The 24,033-nt window shown below is 45.1% G+C and overlaps 2 protein-coding genes across 2 annotated transcripts in view; one reads left to right on the forward strand and one right to left on the reverse strand.

Annotated features, from left to right (window-relative positions):
* LOC128378299 (neoverrucotoxin subunit beta-like) overlaps positions 1–24,033 on the forward strand; it is a 151,373-nt gene that overhangs the window by 110,819 nt on the left and 16,521 nt on the right. The window lies entirely within an intron of this gene.
* On the reverse strand, positions 11,010–22,175 carry zgc:172076. The gene is made up of 8 exons (XM_053335575.1): positions 22,128–22,175; positions 19,306–19,504; positions 18,312–18,469; positions 14,682–14,814; positions 13,380–13,542; positions 13,127–13,250; positions 11,894–12,083; positions 11,010–11,173 (listed from the first exon to the last, which is right to left on the reverse strand). Exons 1-8 carry the CDS (start codon positions 22,173–22,175, stop codon positions 11,010–11,012), a joined length of 1,179 nt encoding a protein of 392 aa, XP_053191550.1.

Genomic DNA, 24,033 nt, shown 5'->3' on the forward strand with positions numbered 1-24,033 from the left:
CTTTCCTTCCTTCTTGTCTTCTCTTCTCTTCCTTCTGTCCTTGCTCCCTTCCGTCTTCCCTTCCTTCACTTCCTTCCTTCCTTCCTTCCTTCCTTCCATCTGTCTTCCCTTCCTTCCTTCTTGTCTTCTCTTCTCTTCGCCCTCCATCTGTCCTTGCTCCCTTCCTCCCTTCCTGTCCGAGGAAGAGAAGAAGGGAAGAAAAGGACGGAAGAAGGAAGGAAGGAAGAAAGAAAGGAAGGAAGGAGGAAGGAAGGAAGAAAAGGAGGGAGGGAGGAAGGAAGGAAGGAAGGACGGACGAAGGGAGGACAGAAGGAAGGAAAGAAGGAAGGAAGGAAGGACGGCAAGAAGGGAGGAAGAAGGAGGAGAAAGACAGAAGAACAGTCAAAACATCTTCTCACATACATGAACGTTGAAGCCTGAGATCTGAACAGTGTAACATGTTAACGGTCTCTGTTTGGTTCTCATCGTCTTTCAGGAGAGGAAGGAAGGACAAGGAGGAAAGGAAAGGAGGGAGGGAGGAAAGGAAAGTGAATGAACGGTGTAACATGTTAACGATGTCTGTTGGGTTCTCGTGGTCTTTCAGCGAGTTTTATCAGGTGAGCCTAAAGAGGAAGGCCGGGACTCCAAGCCTCGCTCCCTGCGCTTCACCTGGAGCATGAAGACCACGTCGTCCATGGAGCGCGGGGACATGGATGAAGGAGATCCGGAGGGTCCTGGACGCCAACAACTGTGACTTACGAGCAGCGTGAGCGCTACATGCTGTTCTGCGTGCACGGCGACGCGCGGCAGGACAGTCTGGTCCAGTGGGAGATCGAGGTGTGCAAGCTGCCGCGCCTGTCCCTGAACGGCGTGCGGTTTAAAAAGGATCTCTGGAACATCCATCGCCTTCAAGAACATCGCCTCCAAAGTGGCCAACGAGCTCCGGCTGTGATGGCGTGGCGGCGGATACCTCTGCTCCTCCTCACAGGACGACGCCGCACCGAGCGACGGCGGCCATCTTGTGTTTAGCACTGCAGGCTAACTGCTGTATACTTCTTTGAACATACTCGTTATTATACTCATCACAACTACTATTTAATGTCACTAAATGTTTGCCAGTAAAACCAAATATTAAAACCACTGGTGGTGCAGGTGTTCATCAGGATGTGGTCCGTCCCTCAACCACGTCGATGAGATCCAGAACAAAGACAAGCTAACAGACGGAGAGCTCAGTTTGTTTGCTAGCACTGAAACCCATCTGTCATCGCAGGTCCACTGAAGGTCCGCTGAAGGGAGACTTGTAGTTTCTGCACTTTAGAAATCAGATTGTGAGGTTTTGCAGGTAAACTAACCCGGTCTCTTTGATCAGGAACTCAAACTGCATGAACTCTGGAGTTTTACAGCTGTGATATAATTGCAGAGCCTTAACCTGATTTCTGTCAGTAATCTGGTTTCTGGAGTGCAAACAGACAGCAAACATGACCTCTACCATAGATGAACAGCTAGCTAGCAGTGTATGTAGTTCCAGTGTAAGACACTAATATTCATCGGACATGTATCTGCCACCATGTTGCTTTGTGATGGTGTAAAACTGATTTTATTTGTTGCACCGCTGCTAGAGAGTCAGCTTAGCTTGCTTACCAGTTAATTCACCATTAATCTTTGCTATGAGTAAAACAGTGTTCAGGTCATGTGATCGCATATAAAGGTTAACGCACTAAGACTTCCTTTATACCTTGTATTAAAATGTATCTCACATCTAGATTTAATCACAGACTGTATAAAAGAAACAGACGTAACATCCGTGACGTCACCCATTGGTTTGTGGACTGCTGCTCGGAAGCCAATAGTTTCTAATCTAGGCGGCGCCATCTTGAAAATTTCAGGTGCATGCTGGGAAAAATAAAAACACGGATTCTACTTATATGGGCATGAGGCGGGGCCATGGGCAGAGCGGGGAGATTGCCATGGTTACGAGGGCTGGATCTGGAGGACATTGGTCAATCAACCTGTCAATCAGGACGTAGCCACGCCCCCTAATGCATACCCTGCTTTATCGTCACATATAAAATCAGGGAGGCCAAAATGTCCCAAATGAACATCATACTGCATTGAAGAAGGCTTTAAACTAGCGATTGAGACCATAAACACATTTTGAAAACGTTTACTGAGGTTAGAAATCAAGTGAGAAGTTGGTGAATTCTCCATTGACTTGTATAGAGACGGTCGCCCCCTGGTGGCCTTTTGATAGAATGCAGCTCTAAGTTACTTCCTGGTTGGACTCATTTCAGAGGACAGGAACTCCCCGTCTGGATTTAACTTGATAGCTGGTATTAATATGTAGCTCCAGTGTCCACATGGATCCGATCGCTCTGTCCAGCTCAAACAACCGAATCTCACATCGTCGTCTCGTTTGCGCGGGTCGGTAGGGACGGTAGCAGCCTGTGAAGCTGCACCAAGGATGGCAGGGGTGTCAAACATGGGGCCCATGAGCCAGAACCGGCCCGCCGAGGGGTCCAACCGGCCCACTTTCCTTCCCGTCTTTTTTTCCTTATTTCCTTCCTCCCACCCTTTCTTCCTTCCATCTGTCCTTCCTTCTTCCCTTTCTTTCTTTTTTCCTTCTTTCCTTCCCTCGTTCCTTCGGTTTTCCTGTCTTCTTTTCCTTCCTGCCACCCTTCCTTCCTTCCTTCCATCTGTCCTTCCTTCCATGTGTCCTTTTTTCTTCCCTTTCTCCCTTCCTTCGTTCCTTCCTTCCTCCGTGTCTCTTTTTTCCTTCCTTCCTTCCTTCCTTCCTTCATTCCTGTCTTTCTTTTTTCCTTCCTTCCTTCCTTCCTTCCTTCTGTTCTTCCCTTCCTTCCTTCCATCTTTTTAATGATCCGGCCCACATGAGATCAAATTGGACCGTATGTGGCCCTTGAATGAAGATGAGTTTGACCCCTCTGATGTATGGACTTCTGCTTGTGGGGGGGAAGAAGTTATCAGTCACATCTGTAACGGAGGAGAACGCTGCTTCTATCTGAGCGATGGTCGGTGACGCTACTGTCCAGACCGCGACCAGGATGAAGCTACGCAGTCCAGAGACCGGTGGGAGAGGAAAGTGATGAGGAACGTTAACGCATGAAGACTGGGGGTCAGACCTGCGGAGGCCTTTGGGCCATCAAATATCGGGATGTTGTTGTTTGTGGACTGGCAGAAACTTTAATTTACATTCAGTGTTCACAGTCCGTCCTCAGAGCGTGTTGGTGCAATCCAATCACCCAAAAAGCATTTTAACTAGGGCTGTCAGTGTTAACGCGTTAATCGCGATTAGATTAATGCAATCCATAACGCATTATTTTTTTAATGGCATTTTAATGTAGCAAGCCTTTTTGTCCCTTCTACTCCCCCGTAGACGGCTCCTCTAGCTGTAGCGCTATGCTTTGAAGTGGCCTCCTGCAGTAAACCTACCGCGCTGATGGAAAGTAAGAGAGCTACTGGACTTTTGAACGGCTTGTTTAACTTTAAAACACTTCCAGACGCTTCAGTTGACAAGTCAAAAGTAAAATGCAACCTGTGTCAAACGGAGTTTAACTACCACCGGAGTACGTGGAGTTTGAGTTAGCACCTCCACGCTAAACACCCAGGTGCAGCCAAGCCAGCCTCAGCTCCACCAAAGGACCATTTTGGAGTGTGGGAGTCGCAGCAGAGCCGTGATTGATTCCCAGTTAAGACACTCTGGTAAGAAATGCTTTACATTATGGGCTTAAAACTGCCTTCAAATGGAAAATAACAGGATTTTAAACATGCAATTCAAAACGCCATCAATCGTGATTAACTATGGAAACTCTGCGATTAATCTCGATTAATTAAAAAAATGAATCGTTTGACAGCCCTAGTTTTAATACAAGGTGTAAAGGGGTCAAAGACAGTGCGTTGAGACAAAGTGTCCATAGATAATGACTCTAACATACATAGAGCAGTTAAATAAGAGGTAGAAAAACAGAACTAGAGTTTCTGGTGAATTATGAAGTCGGTTAGAGAGTTGTAGCACAGACACACAAACACACGTGTGGTTGGTTTGCACTATGCTAGCTACAGCTGGAGCATCGGCTGTTTGTGGCTAATAACAGTCCGGCTATTAAAAAACAGCTTATTATAAACATTAGCTCATTAACCACAGACGTTTAGGGGAGAATTCAATAAGAAACATTTAAATTAAGTTTTAAGTCACGAGCTAAAGTAGACCACCGTGCAGCTCTCACACTCTGCAGCTGACTGACTTTCATTGTTCCTTCTGATATGATTTGACTGTTGACGGGTTTGTAGTAGATGCAAGGTTTAGTTTCTCGTTGTGAACATGCAGCAGCCACCGGAGCCTGATGTGAGCTGCACCGCGTCAGACCAGGATCCAGGTCAGACCAGGATCCAGGTTTCTGATCATCCTCAACATCTCAGCTCTGTTTCCTCGGTTAAGATCACTTTTTGGTTTCTGACTGAAGGGTCTAGTCCAGGGGTGTCAAACATGCGGCCCGTGGGCCAGAACCGGCCCGCCGAGGGGTCCAATCTGGCCCACTTTCCTTATTCCTCTTTTCCTTCCTTCTTGTCTTATCTTCTCTTCCTTCCATCTGTCCTTGCTCCCTCCCTTCCTTCCTTCTGTACTTCCTCCCTTTATTTCTTTGTCTTTTTCCTTATTTCCTTCCTTCGTTCCTTCCATCTTTCCTTCCTGTCTTCTTTCCCTTCCTTCCTTCCTTCCTTCCTTCCTCCCTCCCTCCCTCCCTCCCTCCCTCCCTTCCTTCCTTCTGTACTTCCTCCCTTTATTTCTTTCTTTCTTTGTCCTTATTTCCTTCCATCTTTCCTTCCTGCCTTCTTTTCCTCCCTTCCTCCCTTCCTTACTTCCACCTGTCCTTCCCACTTCTTCCTTTCTTATATACTGTACAGTCTATGGTCCTTCCTTCTGTTCTTCCCTCCTTCCTTCCATCTTTTTAGTGATCCGGCCCACGTGAGATTAAATTGGGCAGTATGTGGCCCTTGAATGAAAATGAGTTTGACTCCCCATGGTCTAGACTTTATTCCAGTGCGTCCAGGTGTCATCGTCCCTTTAGCTCTGCTGATTAACTACTCACCTGGACGAAGGGCAGAATGATCAGAAACCTGCGTCAGGGTTTATGACCAGAAACCAGATAATTAATAACCAGGATCATTGTTCATCATGTATCTGAATATGCAGCAAACATCCACTTTTACTGTTTTATTTGTGAGCTCACTGAGTTTTAGTGTGATGAGCAACATCTTCACTGTTGGTTGTATCAATGGAGACATTTTGGACCCTTTGCCCCCCAACCCCTCCCGCCCCCTCCGCCCCATCCCCCTTCGCTCCCCTACTGGCTGATGTTAATACTATTGCAATAATAGTTGAGCTCTTAGTAACGATGTCATTGCTCAACAACCGTTTCAGGTGGTTCAAACACAAACTAAAGCTCTGTAAATCTATTTCCACGTGTACAGCTGACACAACAGAATGTGTTTTTTAGTTGTTGTTGTTATCGCCTGTGCAGGTGAGTATGTGCAGGTACAGAGTTCATTCATTCATTTGGGTTTTTATACAGAATCTGTTTATTTGGTTGTTTTCTTCCATTGAGATTATTTTTCCATCATTCTTTCCTTAAAGTTCATGAGATTCCTGTTTAAACTTAAAATCTGGTGGGGGTTTTTTTCGTGCATTTTTTATTCATGTCAGCAAATCTCATGAAAAGACCAACAATGTGTTTCTGACTTCCTTATTCTGTCTTTAGCTCTCAGCCTCGACTCAACCGGTTCCCAATGTTATCTTTAAAAAGGATAAATCCACATTTGGTGCCTTAGTGAGTGTTTGTGGCAGCAGGATGTGTGTGTGGGGATCATCCCTATGTTCCCCGGGTCCTATGTTCCCCGCTTTGTATGTGACCGGGGAACATAGGGATGATCCCGTCTACAGTTAGCCAGTTAGCTCAGTTAGCCGCCGAGTTAGCAGATGAGTTAGCCGCCGAGCTAGCAACCGAGTTAGCCGCCGAGCTAGCAGCCGAATTAGCAGCCGAGTTAGCCGCCGAGCTAGCAGCCGAGTTAGCCACTGAGCTAGCAACCGAGTTAGCCGCGATCGGGGAACATAGGTACACTCCCGTGTGTGTGAGACTGAATCAACATGTTACCCAGAGCAGTGATGAGGCTCACTGACGGCTTATTAATGGGACAACAATAGAGGAATAAGACATTTCAGGCTCTCTGTACACACACAAAACTTATGTTAGAAGATCAGTTCATTGTTGGTTGAGATTTGTTGACAAGAAGAAAACCTAGAAAATCACCAGAGTACCACCACCACCACCATCATCCATCATCACCAAACTTGAGAAACAGGATCAAAATTGGCCTTTTTGATGATGTTTCTTGGGAGATAAAACTATTCCACCACGTTATGCCTTCCAAATGTGCTGCTTTGTATTTCTGATGCATTCAGTTGTACCAGAGGAAATGAGCAGTTTGTGTATTTTTTTATTTTTCTCTGTATATTTTGAATTTTTTGGCTGTATGCAGAACCACTAACAGTAGTACAGCTCTACTTGTGTTGTCGAGGTTCTGAGGGTTCGACGACTCTCCAACATTACTGGATCTGGGGACACTCTGGTATGTCGTAGCACTTGAAACCAGGAAGGGAACAAACAATGCACATTTTAAAAACCCTCGTCTGAGAGGGTCGAGTTCATGTGATGTGATGGGAAAAGAATAATTGTGAGCCTCTTACTTGAAAATACCCCTTGCCTCAGCTTTCAGAGAGTAACTTGCACCATGTGACTTGATTTCTCAGACTCATTGCCAACAGGAACGTAGCATAAGTCTGGTGTAGCCATGATAGATTCATTTTAAATAAAAACCACAGAACTGAAAGACTTTAAACACGAGTCATTTTGTGAGTTTGTCCGTTGATAAGTACTGAAGAATAGTGTTGGGGTGGTGGGATAGTACAGATCGCTGTGGAGAGTCCGGTCAGGGCTCTGGAGGGTCTCAATAACCAGACCGTGGAGTGCCGGAGGTGGGCGTTCTTACAGAGACTTGGAGGTAGGCATGGGCCGGTATGAGATTCTGGCGGTATGATAACCATAAGCAAAAATATCATGGTGTCATGGTATGGCGGTATTGTGATTCCAGATCTAAAATGTTCCTAAAAGGAAGAAAAATAAAGACAGACATGATCATTTAACCTGAATCTGTAATGACAGTGTGAGGGGTCGTGATACTCTACGCTGCAGCTGCACCACCTGAGGGATTTCTGACCAGCACTTCCTGTCTCTGACCAGCACTTCCTGTCTTTGACCAGACAAAAAACAGCTCATACCTCAGGAACGGTATGACGGAACATTTGGCGGTTTCAGTTATTGTGACTTTTTCATATCGCGGTGTACCTTCAACACGGTTATCATCCCATGTCTACTTGGAGGTGTGTGGTTTCTAGAATGTACAATGATATATAACAGAAAAGACCACACTCAGGTAAAACGTCCTCATAATACAACAAAAGGGGGTAATTACTTAACAAATATTAGCTTAAAGGTTAGGGTTAGGGTCTATTTACTACTTTAACTCTAATTATGTTTCACAATATCAAACTGAAACCGACTTACAGGACAAATGGACGCACACAATCCTCTTGGACTGGAAAACTAGATCTGGACATCAAAAAACTCAACTGAAAGCTCCTACAAGCACGTCTAATGCTCTCTTCTTTGCTGCTAGCAACACTGGCTTCGCTGCCAAACAGAACAGCTACAGTGCGCCCTCTACTGGTTAATGGTTAGCCCTAGACAGCCCTAGACAGCCTTTACAACAAGTACAATAGTAAGGATTCACTGTTAAAGAAGACTGTTTGGTTTCATAGGTCTAAACTCATACTTAGTGTTTCTACTGCACATAGTGACCGATGCTTCATTCAGCCGGCACTGTTGGCCCCCTGCTGGTCACCAGGAGAACTGCACCAGTGAGCTCCAAGTCGAACCCAAACCAGTTTTTAGTGATGGATCTGTGAATGGACTGCAGCTTCCACAAGTTCAACAGTGAACCAAAATATCAGAGAAATGCCAAGAAAACAATCCCAAATGTTTAAAGTGAAAATGCGATAAAGTATCAGGACAGGTTCACAGTGTCTTAAACCAACAGTCAGGAGCTCAAAATAATGATTCCTCCTGTTCATACTGAGCATTAGATCCTTCATCATGTTTACAATGGAAGTGATGGAGGACTAAACCCACAGTCCTCCTTCTGTGGAAACATGGATTAAATATGACAGGGACTAAATGTATATCTTTATTTCAAATCTTCTTTTATCCCAACTTTCATATTAATGGATGCCCTGATCATGGTTCTCATTGCTTTGAACTCAGCCTCCATCACATGTGGATCTCAGTACTGATGGCTGATGATGGCTCGTCTCCTCAGCTTCAGCTCCAATCCTCCATGTCTGCATTCAAACAGAAACTATATGTTTAAAAGAAAACAGCCTCCTTCTTTCCTTCTTTCCTTCCTTCCTTCCTCCATCCCCCTTTCTTCATTCCTTCTTCCTTCCTTCCCTCCCTCCTTCTTTCCTTCCTCCATCCCCCTTTCTTCCTTCCTTCTGTCCTTCCTTCTTCCCTCCCTCCTTCCTTTCCTTCTTTCTTTCATTCCTCCACCCCCTTTTCTTCCTTCCTTCCTCCATCCCTCCTTCTTCCCTTCCCTCTTTTCTTCCTCCCTTTCCTCTCTTCTTCTTTCCTTCCCTCTTTTCTTCCTTCCTTTCCTCCCTTCCTTCCTCCCTCCCTCCTTCTTTCCTTCCTTCCCTTCCTCCCTCCCTCCCTCCATCTTTCCTTCCTTCCCTTCCTCCCTCCTTCACTCTTTCTTTCCTCCCCCTACCTTCTTTCCTCCCCCTACCTTCCTCCCTCCTTAAGCCAACTTAAACCAAACTACAAACATTATTATAAAATAAATGCAACCTCAATCTGAACAGTCAGGTCGTATCATTTTCTTTCTCCTCTTCCTCCTCTTTAACATCACCTGCTCACAAACACACTGTTTTTAACATTAGACCATAAATGAGACGACCAGTAACTTGTTGCCATGGTGTCACTTCCGTAAACACCGTTCTGTGCGTGACGTCATTAATGATCAGCTGCGCATGCGGCTCACTTCAGGAGGAATCGTTTAAAAGTGATCATTAAAGCCTGCAGTGTGAACGGAGGAGGAACTGAAGGTGTTAACATGATGTTTAGACTTCCGGTGCTGCTGAGTAATAATCACACCTGGGTTAATGAACTGCTTCCTGTCACAAAGAGGACGCTAAACAATGTTAACTCATCACTCATCAGCTGGTGGTTTTATAGTTACTGGATAGAAACAGTCACTAGACGTTACTTCTTCTTCAAACCAGCATGATGATGATCTGGAAGCTGAAAACATGAGAAACAAGGACCTGCAGAGCAGCAGTGGTGGACGAAGTACACAGACCACGTACTTGAGTAGAAGTTGAGATACCTAGTGTAAAATATTACTCCAGTAAAAGTGAAAGTGCTCCCTTTAAATGTCGACTTGAGTAAAAGTATAAAAGTACTTGGCTTCAAATGTACTTAAGTATCAAAAGTAAAAGTAATTTGGTGTAATGTAGTTCCAATGTCTTGGTATGTCCTTTATACACTCAATCAAGTCATTTAAGGTTAAAAAGCCCACTAACACCACCCTGAAAACAAAATGTTTTCCATTTGTGATATCTGGTATTGATATCTTTTGAAATTATCATAAGCACATCATACTAAATGGAAATCACCTGATTAGGAATTAATAGGGAGGGGGAAAACCACACTAGACACATATTTCTTTAACTTCCATGTGTTGGCAGGGCAGGCTACTGGACAGCGAAACTTTGTCAAATGAATGCTAATAGAGATATGGATGGAGGAGAAGGCAAGTTGGGACAAGTAGCCAGGTAGGGGGCCGGGCCAAAACTGCTCGACACACGATGTGTTCTGATTGGTACACTTGCGGTGCACGTTCATTTGGACCTGTCACAGCAGCTGGTCATGCATGCATGTTGTGGAAAGGAACATTGAAAGGAACGACAGGTTTTTGGAAAGTAGTTGAGTAAAAAGTAAGATTTTCCTCTTCCAAATGTAGTTGAGTCAAAGTATAAAGTCTCACAAAACAATGATACTCAAGTAAAGTACAGATCCGCTAAAAAGTTACTTAAGTACAGTAACGAATTACTTGTACTTCGTTACTGTCCACCACTGCAGAGCAGATCATGTCTTCATGGAGCTGCTGACCTGATGATGGTCAGTGTGGAGCTGCACCAGCCTCACCCAGGACAGGTAGTACTGACTTCATCATATCATAAAAAACCCTAACTCTCCTGTCTGAAATGTACCAGCACTCAAACGGGTTTATTTTCATTGTGACACCTCCATTAATTAGCAGACTATAGGTGGCGCTAAACAAGGAAACTTTATATTTATAATTTATGTGGTGCTAAACAGGCGGGCTGCACCTTTACTGGAGCTGTTAGGTTTCACACTGCTTTTATTATAATGCCACAAATGCAAGATCACATGTTAAATAGTTAAATTAATAGCAGAGCAACGAGCAAAGACATCAGACACAAACTTGACTCATCTAGATCAGATTTCATTTTGTTTGTTTTAATTCAGGCAACAGATGTAAAATGATAAAATGATATTATCATTTCAATCCCTGTACAATCACACTGAGAGCCAATAAATGATCATGTTTAATTATATATTAATATATATAATGTTATTATTATATTCTAGTCCAGCTTAATGACCGGGAACATAAAGAGGCAGGAGGAAGTGTAAGAACATGAGTTGTTATAAGATGCTGTGTGATCCTGTTCAGTAAACCATGAAGAGTTGGTTTCATATGAAGGACACCAGACTTAAATAACTTATTTAACAGGGGGTGGAGTGGGTGGGGGGGGGGGTCTCTGTATCTGCTGTATGATGGTCAGTCCATTTCCTCTTCTTCTCCAGTCCGCACCAGATCTACTTCTTCTGTGTAGGAACGATGTCATCGATGTCTCCGCCTCCCTCCAGCCTCTTCTCCATGGCGATGAGCAGTTTGACTCCGTCCACCACCACCTGGGTCAGCTCCACCTCGCTCGGCCCGAACGTCGCCATGTTGCTCACGCAGTACAGAGCCGGGGATTCTGGGAAATGAAAAGGCAAGTTGGAAACCCAAGTATGTCAGGTTATTGTTGTACTGATGGAGATACAGGTTCAGGTCTGCTGCCAACATTGGAGATACCAGACCTGCCTGTTTATTTAAAGTCTTTCCAAACCATGTGTGTGTGTGTGTGTGTGTGTGTGTAATGATGTGAAGCTAATATGAAGCTTCAGCATCCAAATGAAGAAGGGAGGAAGGAAGGAAGGAAGGAGGACAAATATAGAAAGAACAAGTTGGAGGAGAGGAAGAAAGAAAGACAAAGGAGGAAGAAGAGAAAGAAGAATTTTGAGAAAAAGAAAAGGGATGAGAAAGGAAAATTAAGTAGGAGAAGGAAATAGAAAGAAAGAAAGGAGTAAGAAAGGAGTAAAGTCTTTTTGTTACTATACTTCCACCACAGCTCAACAGGAAACACTAAGAGGGAATATGACGCCTAAAACACTGTAAATGTGTCAGATATCACTTGATATGACTAACTCACACTGATATAGTTACTATGGTTACTATGGTTACTATAATAACTCACACTGCTGAAGCTCAACTTTTTTTATTTGTAAATCTGAGTTTATTTGTTAATTTCTGACTACATTATCTTCCAGAACTACAAAAGTGTCAAAATGGCTGCAAAGTTATATCTAAATAAAGCCCGATACACTTACAGTCAGTCAGCTAAATGAGGCTGAGGTGAATGAAATATGAATAAAACCTGTTTGGTCCATGCGGATCCTGAGCCTCTTCAGAACGTCCTGCAGCCGCTTGTGTTTGGGAAGGTGTTGCAGCTTCACGTGGACGCTGATCCTCAGACCCGTCCCAACGTCGGCCGGAGAGCTCGTCACCCATCCCAGCTGCTGCTTCCAGATGAACGGGTGTCTGAGCGCCTTGTAGTACTCCTCCAGCTGGACACACAGGAACAGAGCAGTCAGAGCCTCAAACCTCCTGAAGGTCAAAGGTCTTCACACCCTTTCCTGATCGGAGGAACCTTTTGAGTTCCTCCAGAAAGAGCCTCAGGGTTTGAGGCAGTACTTTCAATGACCCAAGAACTATTCAGATTGAGGCTGGAGGTCTTCCTTCTGACGGGATCATCTCTATGTTCCCCGCTTTGTATGTGACCGGGGAACATAGGGATGATCCCGTCTACAGTTAGCCAGTTAGCTGCCGAGTTAGCTGCTGAGTTAGCCGCTGAGTTAGCCGCTGAGCTAGCAACCGAGTTAGCAGCCGAATTAGCCGCCGAGCTAGCTGCCGAGTTAGCAGATGAGTTAGCCGCCGAGCTAGCAGCCGAGTTAGCCGCTAAGCTAACAGCGGAGTTAGCTGCTGAGCTAGCAACCGAGTTAGCCGCGATCGGGGAACATAGGATCCGGGGAACGTAAGTACGCTCCCTTTCTGACTAACTGCATTGTTTTTCTTTGAAATTTAAATTATGAAAGTCAAAAGTTACCTCTTTAAATGACTAGTTTTACTTATCCACAACATGTATTGATTCATTTTGGGGGTAAAGTTACACCAAGGTTGATAAGAGATTTAGAGGTTTGGTTTATTGTCCAGCTGTGGTTAGCTGGGTTCAAACATCTGGAGAACAGGGTTTCCTTCAGCCTAATTAAGCCTAACATTAATAACTCCTCTTCCCAAATCTGTGAACTGATTGTCTGTTCTGACTTTTACAGATTTCTACATACAGAGGAATTATGTTTGGAAAGTATTTCCAGTGCAAACCTTCTCACTGTGATTGCTGCTGTCTGTACAGGACACACAGCAGCAGGTTGAATCCAGCTCTGGGTTATAATCACATACTTATAGAGGACATTCAAAGTGACATATAGAGGTAATGAGCATGGTTTAAAACATCAGATGCTGAGTCAGCACTCCTGAAGACATGAAGCTGAGACATATGACAAGCTGAAAGCATCAACTTAGTCAGAGAAGGCTCGGACCTGTCACTGACCTTCTGCAGGTTGATGCAGATGCATTTAAACGCCTCGGCGATGTCAGTGTCGTCTCGCGTGGACACCAGTCTGAGGTGGTCCTCCATGTTGATCCAGACCACCAGGCTGCCATCTTCACTCGCCCTGCAACAAGGAACCATGAGACATTACATGGCTGACAAGAAGATGTTATCAGATATCCAGTCAGTATTCATACATGGTGATCTGTTAAACACTACCAGCTGTTGCTCTTATTCAGTCACATTTACTGACCAGACTGCTCTGGAGTCAGGCCAGTCCCGGGCCACGCCAGTACGGAGCTGGGAGGAAGAAGGAAGGTTCAGGTCCAGGTTCAGTTCTCTCTGCTGCTCCTGGTTCAGCTCCTCCAGTAAGAGGAGGTGACCCGGCAGCTCCTCGTCCTGCAGCCGCTGCAGAGCTGAGAGCACAAACATACCGGTTAGTGGCTCACTTTGTCATTTTGATTCTGGCTTCATTGTCCCTCCCCATCCTGGTCTGAGTGACACGACAGAGTAGAATAAGTAGGTGACGTGTTGGAGGTGTGCTGGAGGCGAGGAAGGAAGGAAGAATAAAAGGAAGGAAGGAAGGAAGAATAAAAGGAAGGAAGGAAGGATAAAAGGAAGGGAGGAAGATTCTGGCTTGTAAAATAAGTAGGTGACGTGTTGAAGGTGTGCTGGTCTTCTGTGGCTCAGGAGGTAGAGCGGTCATCCTCCAATTGGAAGATTGGCGGTTCGATTCCCGGTCCACATGTCGATGTGTCTTTGTGTTAACCCCAATTTGTATGAATGTGAATGAATGGTTAAACTCCCCCTGATGAGCAGGTTGGCACCCTGCGTGGTAGCTCCTGCTATCAGTGTATGAATGTGCGTGAAAGGGTGAATGAGATGTAATGTAAAGCACTTTGAGTGGTGGTAAAGACTAGACAGGTGATATATAAGTACAGAACATTTACCATTTACCATCTTCATCACCATGGCTGTTTTTATTTCTATTCTTTCTAACTAATCAGTTTCACAAACTCCAAATATCTCCATTAAGTATATTTTTTCGGGCTTTTTTGCCTTTTAATGTTCAGGTTAGTAGAGAGAGACAGGAAACAGGAGGCAGAGAGAGGGGGGGATGACATGCAGGATAGGACCGCTCGGTGCAGGATTTGAACCGGGGTCGCCTGCAACGAGGACTACAGCCTCAACACATGGGGCGGGTGCTCTTCCCCCTGAGCAACCCCCCTCAACCCCATATCTCCATATCTTGTGTCACCTGATTTTTAACACCACTAGAAAAGTTCCCTAATTCAGTGATGAACACATTTCATTTTCTGTAAATACCTTGGGTTAGAGTTAGTAATAGTCTCTTATTATTCATTCATCATTTAAAAGCTTTTAAGATGAAGCAGGAACTTGTTTGCATCTGTTAGCGTAACACATCTCTGACCTCTGCTCTTTGTCAGAACAGAGTGAGCTCATTGGGGCTAAAGCTGCCTGTAAGAGACAGAAGCTGAACTGAGGAACTGGGTCACGTCATGATGTAATGTGACTGTGGACGGGTGTGTAGTACCTTTCCTGGCCAGCGTGAGGAGCTGTCTGCGCTCTCCTCGGCTGCAGTGAGTCGGGAAGCAGAACTCATCGATACCTCGAACAACGCTCACTTCACAGCGCACGGCGTAGGACCTGTCCAAGTCATCACCCCCCTACACACACACACACACACACACACACACACACACACACACACACACACACACACACACACACACACACACACACACACAGAGAAAGACACACACATACACACACACACACACACACACACACACACACACAGAGACAGACACACACACACACACACAGAGAGACACACACACACACACACACACACACACACAGAGAAAGACACACACACACACACACACACACACACACACACACACACACACACACACACACACACACACACACACACACACACACACAGAGAGAGACACACACACACACACACACACACAGAGAGAGACACACACACACACACACACAGAGAGAGACACACACACACACACACACACACACAGAGAAAGACACACACACACACACACACACACACACACACACGCACATACACACACACAGCAGACGGTCATAAAACATCAGGCTGTTTAGACTTAGCTCCTTCTTTGATCTCATGTGGGCCGGACCATTAAAAAGATGGAAGGAAAGAGGGAAAGACAAAAGAGGGGAGGCAGAAAGGAAGTAAGGAAAGAATAAAAGAAAGGAAAGGTTGGAAAATGACACAGGAAGGAAGGAAGGAAAAGAAGACAGGAAGGAAGGAAGGAAGGAAGGAAAAGAAGACAGGAAGGACAGATGGAAGGAAGGAAGGGAGGAAGGAAGGAAAGAAAGATGGAAGGGAGGGAGGAAGGGCAGATGGAAGGAAGGAAGGACAGATGGAAGGAAGGAAGGAAGGAAGGAAAGAAAGATGGAAGGGAGGGAGGAAGGGCAGATGGAAGGAAGGAAGGACAGATGGAAGGAAGGAAGGAAGGAAAAATGGAAGGGAGGGAGGAAGGACAGATGGAAGAAGGAAGGAAGGAAGGAAGGAAGGAAGGAAAGAAAAGAAGACAGGAAGGAAAGATGGAAGGAAGGGAGGAAGGACAGATGGAAGGAAGGAAGGAAGGAAGGAAAAGAAGACAGGAAGGAAAGATGGAAGGAAGGGAGGAAGGACAGATGGAAGGAAGGAAGGAAGGAAGGAAGGAAAAGAAGACAGGAAGGAAAGATGGAAGGAAGGGAGGAAGGACAGATGGAAGGAAGGAAGGAAGGAAAAGAAGACAGGAAGGAAGGGAGGAAGGAAAGAATAAAAGAAAGGAAAGGTTGGAAAATAAGACAGGGAGGAAAGATGGAAGGGAGGGAGGAATGACAGATGGAAGGAAGAAAGGATGGAAGGAAAGGAAGACAGGAAGGAAAGTGGGCCGAATTGGACCCCTCGGAGGGCCGGTTCTGGCCCACGGGCCGCATGTTTGACAACCCTGATCTAACCTCCTGTATAATGCACATTTATACTTTTTAAACCAGATACAGACAATGTTCCTCTTTGTATTCAAGGGAGGGAGGAGAGAAGGGTGGGAGGGAGGGAGGAGAGAAGGGTGGGAGGGAGGGAGGAGAGAAGGGTGGGAGGGAGGGATGAGGGAAGGGAGGGAGGGAGGAGAGAAGGGAGGAAGGAAGGAAGGAGAAAAGGAGAGAAAGGAGGAAGGGAGGGAGGAAGGAAGGAAGGAAGGGGGGAAGGAGGGTAGGAAGGAAAGGAGGGAGGAAGGAAGAAGGGAGGAAAGAAGGAAAGGGAGGGAGGGAGGGAGGGAGGAAGGAAAGGAGGAAAGAAGGAAGGAGAGGAGGAAGGAAAGAAGGAAGGAGAGAAGGAGAGAAAGGAGGAAGGGAGGGAGGAAGGAGAGAAGGGAGGGAGGAAGGAAGGAAGGAAGGAGAGAAGGGAGGGAGGGAGGAAGGGAGGAAGGAAGGAAGGAGAGAAAGAGGACAAAGAGAGAAAGAACAAGTAGGAGGAAAGGAAGAAAGAAAGAAAGAAAGAAAGAAGAATTATGAGAAAAAGAAAAGGGATGAGAAGAAGGAAGGAGAGGAGTTTATACTTTTTAAACCACATACAGATAATGTTCCTCTTTGTATTCAAGACATGCTAGAATATTACTGGGTGGGAGGGAGGGAGGGAGGAAGGAGAGAAGGGAGGGAGGGAGGGAGGGAGTGAGGGAAGGAAGGAAGGGAGGGAGGGAGGCTAGAATATTACTGGGTGGGAGGAAGGGAGGGAGGGAGGGAGTGAGGGAAGGAAGGAAGGAAGGAAGGGAGGGAGGGAGGCTAGAATATTACTGGGAGGGAGGAAGGGAGGAAGGAAGGGAGGGAGGGAGGAGAGAAGGGTGGGAGGGAGGAAGGAAGGAAGGAAGGAAGGAAGGAGAGAAGGGAGGGAGGGAGGGAGGCTAGAATATTACTGGGAGGGAGGAAGGAAGGAAGGAGAGGAGGGAGGGAGGGAGGCTAGAATATTACTGGGTGTGTCCGTCAGATGTCAGCATATTTAAAAAGTTAAATCAGAGTTCAGTACAGCTGTTTTACATTCAGTGTGAAGGAAAGAATACAAGTGAGGAAGGAAGAAAGAAAGGAAAGGAAAGGAAAGGAAAGGTTGGAAAATAAGACAGGGAGGAAGGAAGGAAGGAAGGAAGGAAGGAAGGAAAAGAAGACAGGAAGGACAGATGGAAGGAAGGAAGGGAGGAAGGAAGGAAAGAAAGATGGAAGGGAGGGAGGAAGGAAAGATGGAAGGAAGGGGGGAAAAGAAGACAGGAAGGAAAGATGGAAGGGAGGAAGGACAGATGGAAGGAAGGGAGGAAAAGAAGACAGGAAGGAAAGATGGAAGGGAGGGAGGAAGGACAGATGGAAGGAAGGGAGGAAGGACAGATGGAAGGAAGGGAGGAAGGAAAGATGGAAGGAAGGGAGGAAAAGAAGACAGGAAGGAAAGATGGAAGGGAGGAAGGACAGATGGAAGGAAGGGAGGAAAAGAAGACAGGAAGGAAAGATGGAAGGGAGGGAGGAAGGACAGATGGAAGGAAGGGAGGAAGGACAGATGGAAGGAAGGGAGGAAGGAAAGATGGAAGGAAGGGAGGAAAAGAAGACAGGAAGGAAAGATGGAAGGGAGGAAGGACAGATGGAAGGAAGGGAGGAAAAGAAGACAGGAAGGAAAGATGGAAGGGAGGGAGGAAGGACAGATGGAAGGAAGGGAGGAAGGACAGATGGAAGGAAGGGAGGAAAAGAAGACAGGAAGGAAAGATGGAAGGGAGGGAGGAAGGACAGATGGAAGGAAGGGAGGAAAAGAAGACAGGAAGGAAAGATGGAAGGGAGGGAGGAAGGACAGATGGAAGGAAGGAAGGAAAAGAAGACAGGAAGGAAAGATGGAAGGGAGGGAGGAAGGACAGATGGAAGGAAGGGAGGAAGGAAGGACAGATGGAAGGAAGGAAGGAAGGAAGGAAGGAAAAGAAGACAGGAAAGAAAGATGGAAGGAAGGGAGGAAGGGAGGAAAGAAGAATAAGACGGGGTCAATTTGACCCGGGAGGACGACAGGAGGGTTGACCAACACTGGTGAACTCTGAGTGATCTGACGAAGGAAGGAAGGAAGGAAGGAAGGAAGGAAGGGTAGGACGGGGTGAACTCTGACCTTTAGGTTGTCGTAGTTGAAGTCGCTCTCGGGCGTTTGGACGGTGACCTTCTGGCCGTGACACGCCTCGATGATCCGGTCGAAGAAGTCACAGAACAGGATGTAGGACTGGGCGTCACCGGCGACACAGCCCACAGTCACAGGACCCGAAAACTCACCTTCACATACAAGGAAGGAAAGAAGGGAGGGAGGAGAGAAGGGAGGGAGGATGGAAGGAAGGAAAGAAGGAAAGAAAAATGATTCGGTCGTCACTGATAAGAACTAGAAACTGTGATTAATGGTGGACACAAGGAGAGTCTCACTGGTGGCCTGTGGAGACTAGAACATGGGGGAAGGAAGGAAGGAAGGAAGGAAGGAAGGAAGGAAGGAAGGAAGGAAGGAAGGAAGGAAGGAAGGACAGATAGAAGGAAGAAGGGAAGGCGGAAAGAGGGAAGGAAAGATGGAAGGATTAATGGTGGACACAAGGCGAGTCTCACTGGTGGCCTGTAGAGACTAGAACATGGGGGAAGGAAGGAAGGACAGATAGAAGGAAGAAAGGAAGGTGGAAAGACAGAAGGAAGGATGAAAGGAAGGATGGAAGGAATGATGGAAGGAAGGAAAGATGATTCGGTCGAAGAAGTCACAGAACAGGATGTAGGACTGGGCGTCACCGGCGACACAGCCCACAGTCACAGGACCCGAAAACTCACCTACACATACAAGGAAGGAAGGAAGGGAGGGAGGAGAGAAGGGAGGGAGGATGGAAGGAAGGAAAGAAGGAAAGAAAAATGATTCGGTCGTCACTGATAAGAACTAGAAACTGTGATTAATGGTGGACACAAGGAGAGTCTCACTGGTGGCCTGTGGAGGAAGGACAGATAGAAGGAAGAAAGGAAGGTGGAAAGACGGAAGGAAGGAAGGAAAATAAGACAGGAAGGAAGGAAGGAAGGACAGATAGAAGGAAGAACCACGCTGACATCACGCTGACATCACGCTGACATCACTCTGACATCACCTGGTTCCTCGAGGCCCGGGCGGATGACATCATCGAAGATCACTCCGCTCTGGGTGCAGCGGTTGAACTGGCGGTTGTACATGGCCTGTGTGAGGATCTGACCCATCCAGGTGTGGTTTCTGGCCAGGTCAGGAAACTCCTCCTCAGGGGAACCTCTCCTCAGGTTGAACTGGGTCATGGGGTCGGGGGGAGCCAAACTCTGAGCGCACAGGAAGTTGTCATAACAGGAAACAGGAAACAGGAAGGAAAGAGCTTTTAGTCAGAATGAGTGACTGAAGAGCAGAGGTGTCAAACTCATCTTCATTTAAGGGCCACATACACACCAATCTGATCTCATGTGGGCCGGATCATTAAAAAGATGGAGGGAACAAGGGAAGAAGGGAAGGAAAAGAAGACAGGAAGGAATGAAGGAAGGAAAGAAAGAAAGAAAGGAAGGAAGGACAAGGCGAGTCTCGCTGGTGGCCTGTGGAGACTAGAACATGGGAGATGGAAGGAACGAAGGAAAAAAGAAATAGGAGAAGGACAGATGGAAGGAAGACAGGAAGGAAAGATGGAAGGAAAGAAGGAAAAAAGAATGGGAAGAAGGACAGAAGGAAGGAAGGAAAGAAAGAAAGAAAGAAAGAAAGAAAGAAAGAAAGAAAGAAAGAAAGAAAGAAAGAAAGGGATTAGGAAAGAAAGAAGGAAGAAAGGACAGATGGAAGTAAGGAAGAAAGGGAGGGAGGAAGGAAAGATGGAAGGAAGGAAAGAAGGAAAAAAGAAAAAAGAAAGCGAAGAAGGACAGATGGAAGGAAGGAAGGAAGACAGGAAGGAAAGATGGAAGGAAAGAAGGAAAAAGAAAGAAAGGGAAGAAGGACAGAAGGAAGGAAGGAACAAGGGAAGAAGGGAAGGAAAAGAAGACAGGAAGGAATGAAGGAAGGAAAGAAGGATAAAAGAAAGAAAGAAAGAAAGAAAGGGATTAGGACAGAAAGAAGGAAGGAAGGACAGATGGAAGTAAGGAAGAAAGGGAGGGAGGAAGGAAGGAAGGAAGGAAAAGAAGACAGGAAGGAAGGAAGGAAAAGAAGACAGGAAGGAAAGATGGAAGGAAGGAAAGAAGGAAAAAAGAAAAAAGACAGGGGAGAAGGACAGATCGAAGGACAGATGGAAGGAATGAAGGAAAGAAAGGAATGAAGGAAAGAAAGAAAGAAAGAAAGAAAGAAAGGGATTAGGACAGAAAGAAGGAAGAAAGGACAGATGGAAGTAAGGAAGAAAGGAAGGAAGGCAGGAAGGAAGGAAGGAAAAGAAGACAGGAAGGAAAGATGGAAGGAACGAAGGAAGGAAAGAAGGAAAAAAGAAAGAAAGAGAGGGAAGAAGGACAGAAGGAAGGACAGATGGAAGGAAGGAAGGGGAAGAAGGACAGAAGGAAGGAAAGATGGAAGGAAGGAAGGAAAAGAACAAAGGAAGGAAAGATGGAAGGAAAGATGGAAGGAAAGAAGGAAAAAAGAAAGGGTAGAAGGACAGATGGGAGGGTGGAAGGAAGGAAAGAAGGAAGGAAAGAACATAAACTGACTCAACAGTGCAATAAGTCACTTTGTCCATATATTAAGAAAGAAATGGTATGTTTTAAAATCTACAATTTTAATTTAGTTTATTTGATATTTCTGTTTTTGTCCCGGACTTTAGAGAACACCTCTTCCTATAAGACCACAGAGTATTATTAGTAGTTACGTGTTCTCATGAACTTTAATTCCTCTTCTATGTATCTCAGAAAAAGTTGCTTATCTTACAGAATTTGCCAAATAAACCTCTCGATGTGTTTTAGTTTTTTCCAATCTCATATAATTTAAAATCTAATTTTTACAGTTGTACAGACTCCTAATGGTTTAGTTTAGTTCTGGATCTGCTCAGAAACTCCTGCTGTTCCCTCAAACGTCCAGCAGATGGCAGCAGACACCACGCAGCATCCTTTCCTCTGACTTTTCTTCTTTTTGAGTTTGAGTTATGACAGAAAACATCAGGAAGAATATAAAATACAATAAGAGACAACAGAAAAAACAGTGTACATATTTAAATACTTATGAGATTATTTTCGTATTCCTGACTCTTTTTTTTTTTTGTCAATGTCAGTGAGATTTGTGACACACGTATGTCCGATCACTTCGCTGTTTTATTTAATATTACACTGCCTCTCTCCCATGTGAAACTGTGCGCCACAAACTGCCGTGTGCGCACAATTAACCCTTCAACTGCTTCGGAGTTTTCTGCAGCATTTAATCACTCTGTGCTACATACTCAGGATCATTATGGTACTCTTACTCTTGATGAGTTTTTAGACACTTTTAATTGTACTTGTACTGACATATTAGATTTGGTGGCTCCTTTTAGGTGCAAACGTCCTAAGCCTGTAACAGAGCCATGGCTTAATGACACCACTCGCACTTTGAGACGTGCATGTAGACGCGCTGAGAGGAAGTGGAAGAAAGATCATCTACATGTTTCTTTGGACATTTTAAATAACAGCCTATTGCAGTACCAGAAAGCTGTTAAAGCTGCCAAGAGCCAGTTTTTCTCCAATCTTGTGTCAGTTAATAGTCATAAACCTCAGTTCCTGTTCCATACTTTAAATACTCTTTTAAACCCCTGTGACCACAATGGTGTTGTTCCTTCACTTAATGAAGATTTTCTAAGGTTTTTTTATTGGCAAGATCTCCGATATTAGGTCCTCTCCTTCGCTGTCTGCATTGGATCCTGCCGTCTCTCCTGTTTGCCCTGCTGTTTTGGACACATTTGAGCAAGTGTCTCTTTCAGCTTTAACTGATATTGTCCAGCACCTCAGACCTTCTCACTGTCCTCTTGACAGCATCCCAGCCCGTCTTTTTAAGGATGTTTTCCATATTATTGGGCCCTGTGTTATGGATCTGATAAATTCATGTTTGATGTCTGGATGTGTCCCAGCTGCCTTTAAACATGCTGTGGTCCAGCTCCTCATCAAAAAACACAATCTTGACCCCACAGTCTTATCCAACTTTAGGCCTATCTCCAAGCTTCCCTTTCTTTCTAAGGTGTTGGAGAAGGTGGTTAACAAACAGCTGCAGTCTTTTATTGACCTAAATGGCATTTCTGAGAAGTTCCAGTCTGGTTTTAAGTCACGCCATAGCACTGAAACTGCACTTTTAAGGATTTTAAATGACCTTTTTTTATCTGTTGACTCTGGGAACTCTGCTGTCCTGGTCCTTCTGGATCTGACAGCTGCCTTTGACACAGTGGATCACAACATCCTCCTGTCTCGCTTAAACACCTGTGTGGGCATTAAGGGTACTGTTCTTAAGTGGTTTCAGTCATATCTCTCGAACAGAAGCTTCTCTGTCCAGATGGGCCAGTATACTTCGGCCACTTCCCCCCTGAGCTGTGGGGTGCCTCAGGGTTCTATTTTGGGCCCCCTCCTCTTTTCGATATATATGTTGCCATTGGGATCCATATTTAGAAAGCACAATGTCTCATTTCATTGCTTTGCAGATGACGTGCAAATCTATCTGCCCTTAAAAGCAAATGACCAAGCCTCTGTCCAGGTCTTATTAGACTGCCTCAAGGACATTCAATCTTGGATGGAAGTGAACTTTCTCTCCATGAATAAAAATAAAACGGAGATTATTTTATTCGGGAAACGAAATCTCCTAGATGGCTATGACAGCGCCATTGGCACCCTGAAGCCTCACTGTCACCCATCTGCAAAGAACCTTGGTGTTATTTTGGACAGTGACTTTAGGTTTGAGAAGCAGATAAGCTCAATTGTGAAAACAAGCTTCTTCCAGCTAAGATTAATAGCAAAAGCTAAGGCTTATCTCCCCAGGAATGATCTGGAGAAAGTCATTCACAGCTTTGTTACCTCACGGTTAGACTACTGTAACTCTTTGTTTGTTGGTCTCAAACAGTCAGCACGGCGCCGTTTACAGGTAGTCCAGAATGCAGCCGCCCGCCTGCTGACTGGAAAGAAACGGCGCGACCACATCAGTCCTGTCCTTGCATCCTTGCACTGGCTGCCTGTTCACTTTAGGATCCAGTTCAAGGTTTTATTGATTGTTTTTAAGTGTTTTAATGGTCTGGCACCATCTTATTTATCAGAGCTTATACAGCCTCACAGTACATCTAGAGCACTGAGGTCAACAAACCAGCTGCTCTTGGCTGTACCTCGGTCCAGACTCTCTACTCGGGGGGACAGAGCCTTCTCAGTGGCGGCCCCCAAGCTGTGGACCAGCCTACCTTTCCAGGTTAGAGCTGCACAGTCTGTAGAGCATTTTAAAACACTACTAAAAACATATCTTTTTTCCTTGGCGTTCAGTCCCAGCTAGGCGAGAATCCTTGGCTTCCTACTTTTTATTTATTTTATTTATTTTATTTATTTTATTTATTTTATTTATTTTACTTTTTATTTATTTTACTTTTTATTTGTTTTATTCTAATTTTAGTTTTTTTAAACTGAGCTCTTACTATTCATTTATTGTTTTTATTTATTATTATATTGTGTGTGATTATATTGTATTTTAATATCTGTACAGCACTTTGGTTCAACTGAGGTTGTTTTTAAATGTGCTTTATAAATAAACTTGACTTGACTTGACTTGACTTTTTTTAAAGCATGTTAGGAAACAACTGCATGTTTCTCAGGCTGGAGACTTTAGTATCAGTTGTGGGAGAGGAAACTGTTTTTTCATAATATAAAAATGATGTCTGTTTTAATCACGGATCATTTTC

Source organism: Scomber japonicus, chromosome 2 (genome assembly GCF_027409825.1).
Source record: "Scomber japonicus isolate fScoJap1 chromosome 2, fScoJap1.pri, whole genome shotgun sequence".
NCBI classification, from domain to species: Eukaryota; Metazoa; Chordata; class Actinopteri; order Scombriformes; family Scombridae; genus Scomber; species Scomber japonicus.

Coding starts and splice junctions, on each gene's coding strand:
- zgc:172076 (XM_053335575.1), bottom strand. CDS start 22,175: ATGGAAAACATCCTTAAAAAGACGGGCTGGGATGCTGTCAAGAGGACA. Junction 18,470..19,305: donor CCCGGGCCTCGAGGAACCAG/GTGATGTCAGAG, acceptor TTGTATGTGAAG/GTGAGTTTTCGGGTCCTGTG. Junction 13,251..13,379: donor CCTGACTCCAGAGCAGTCTG/GTCAGTAAATGT, acceptor TCCTTGTTGCAG/GGCGAGTGAAGATGGCAGCC.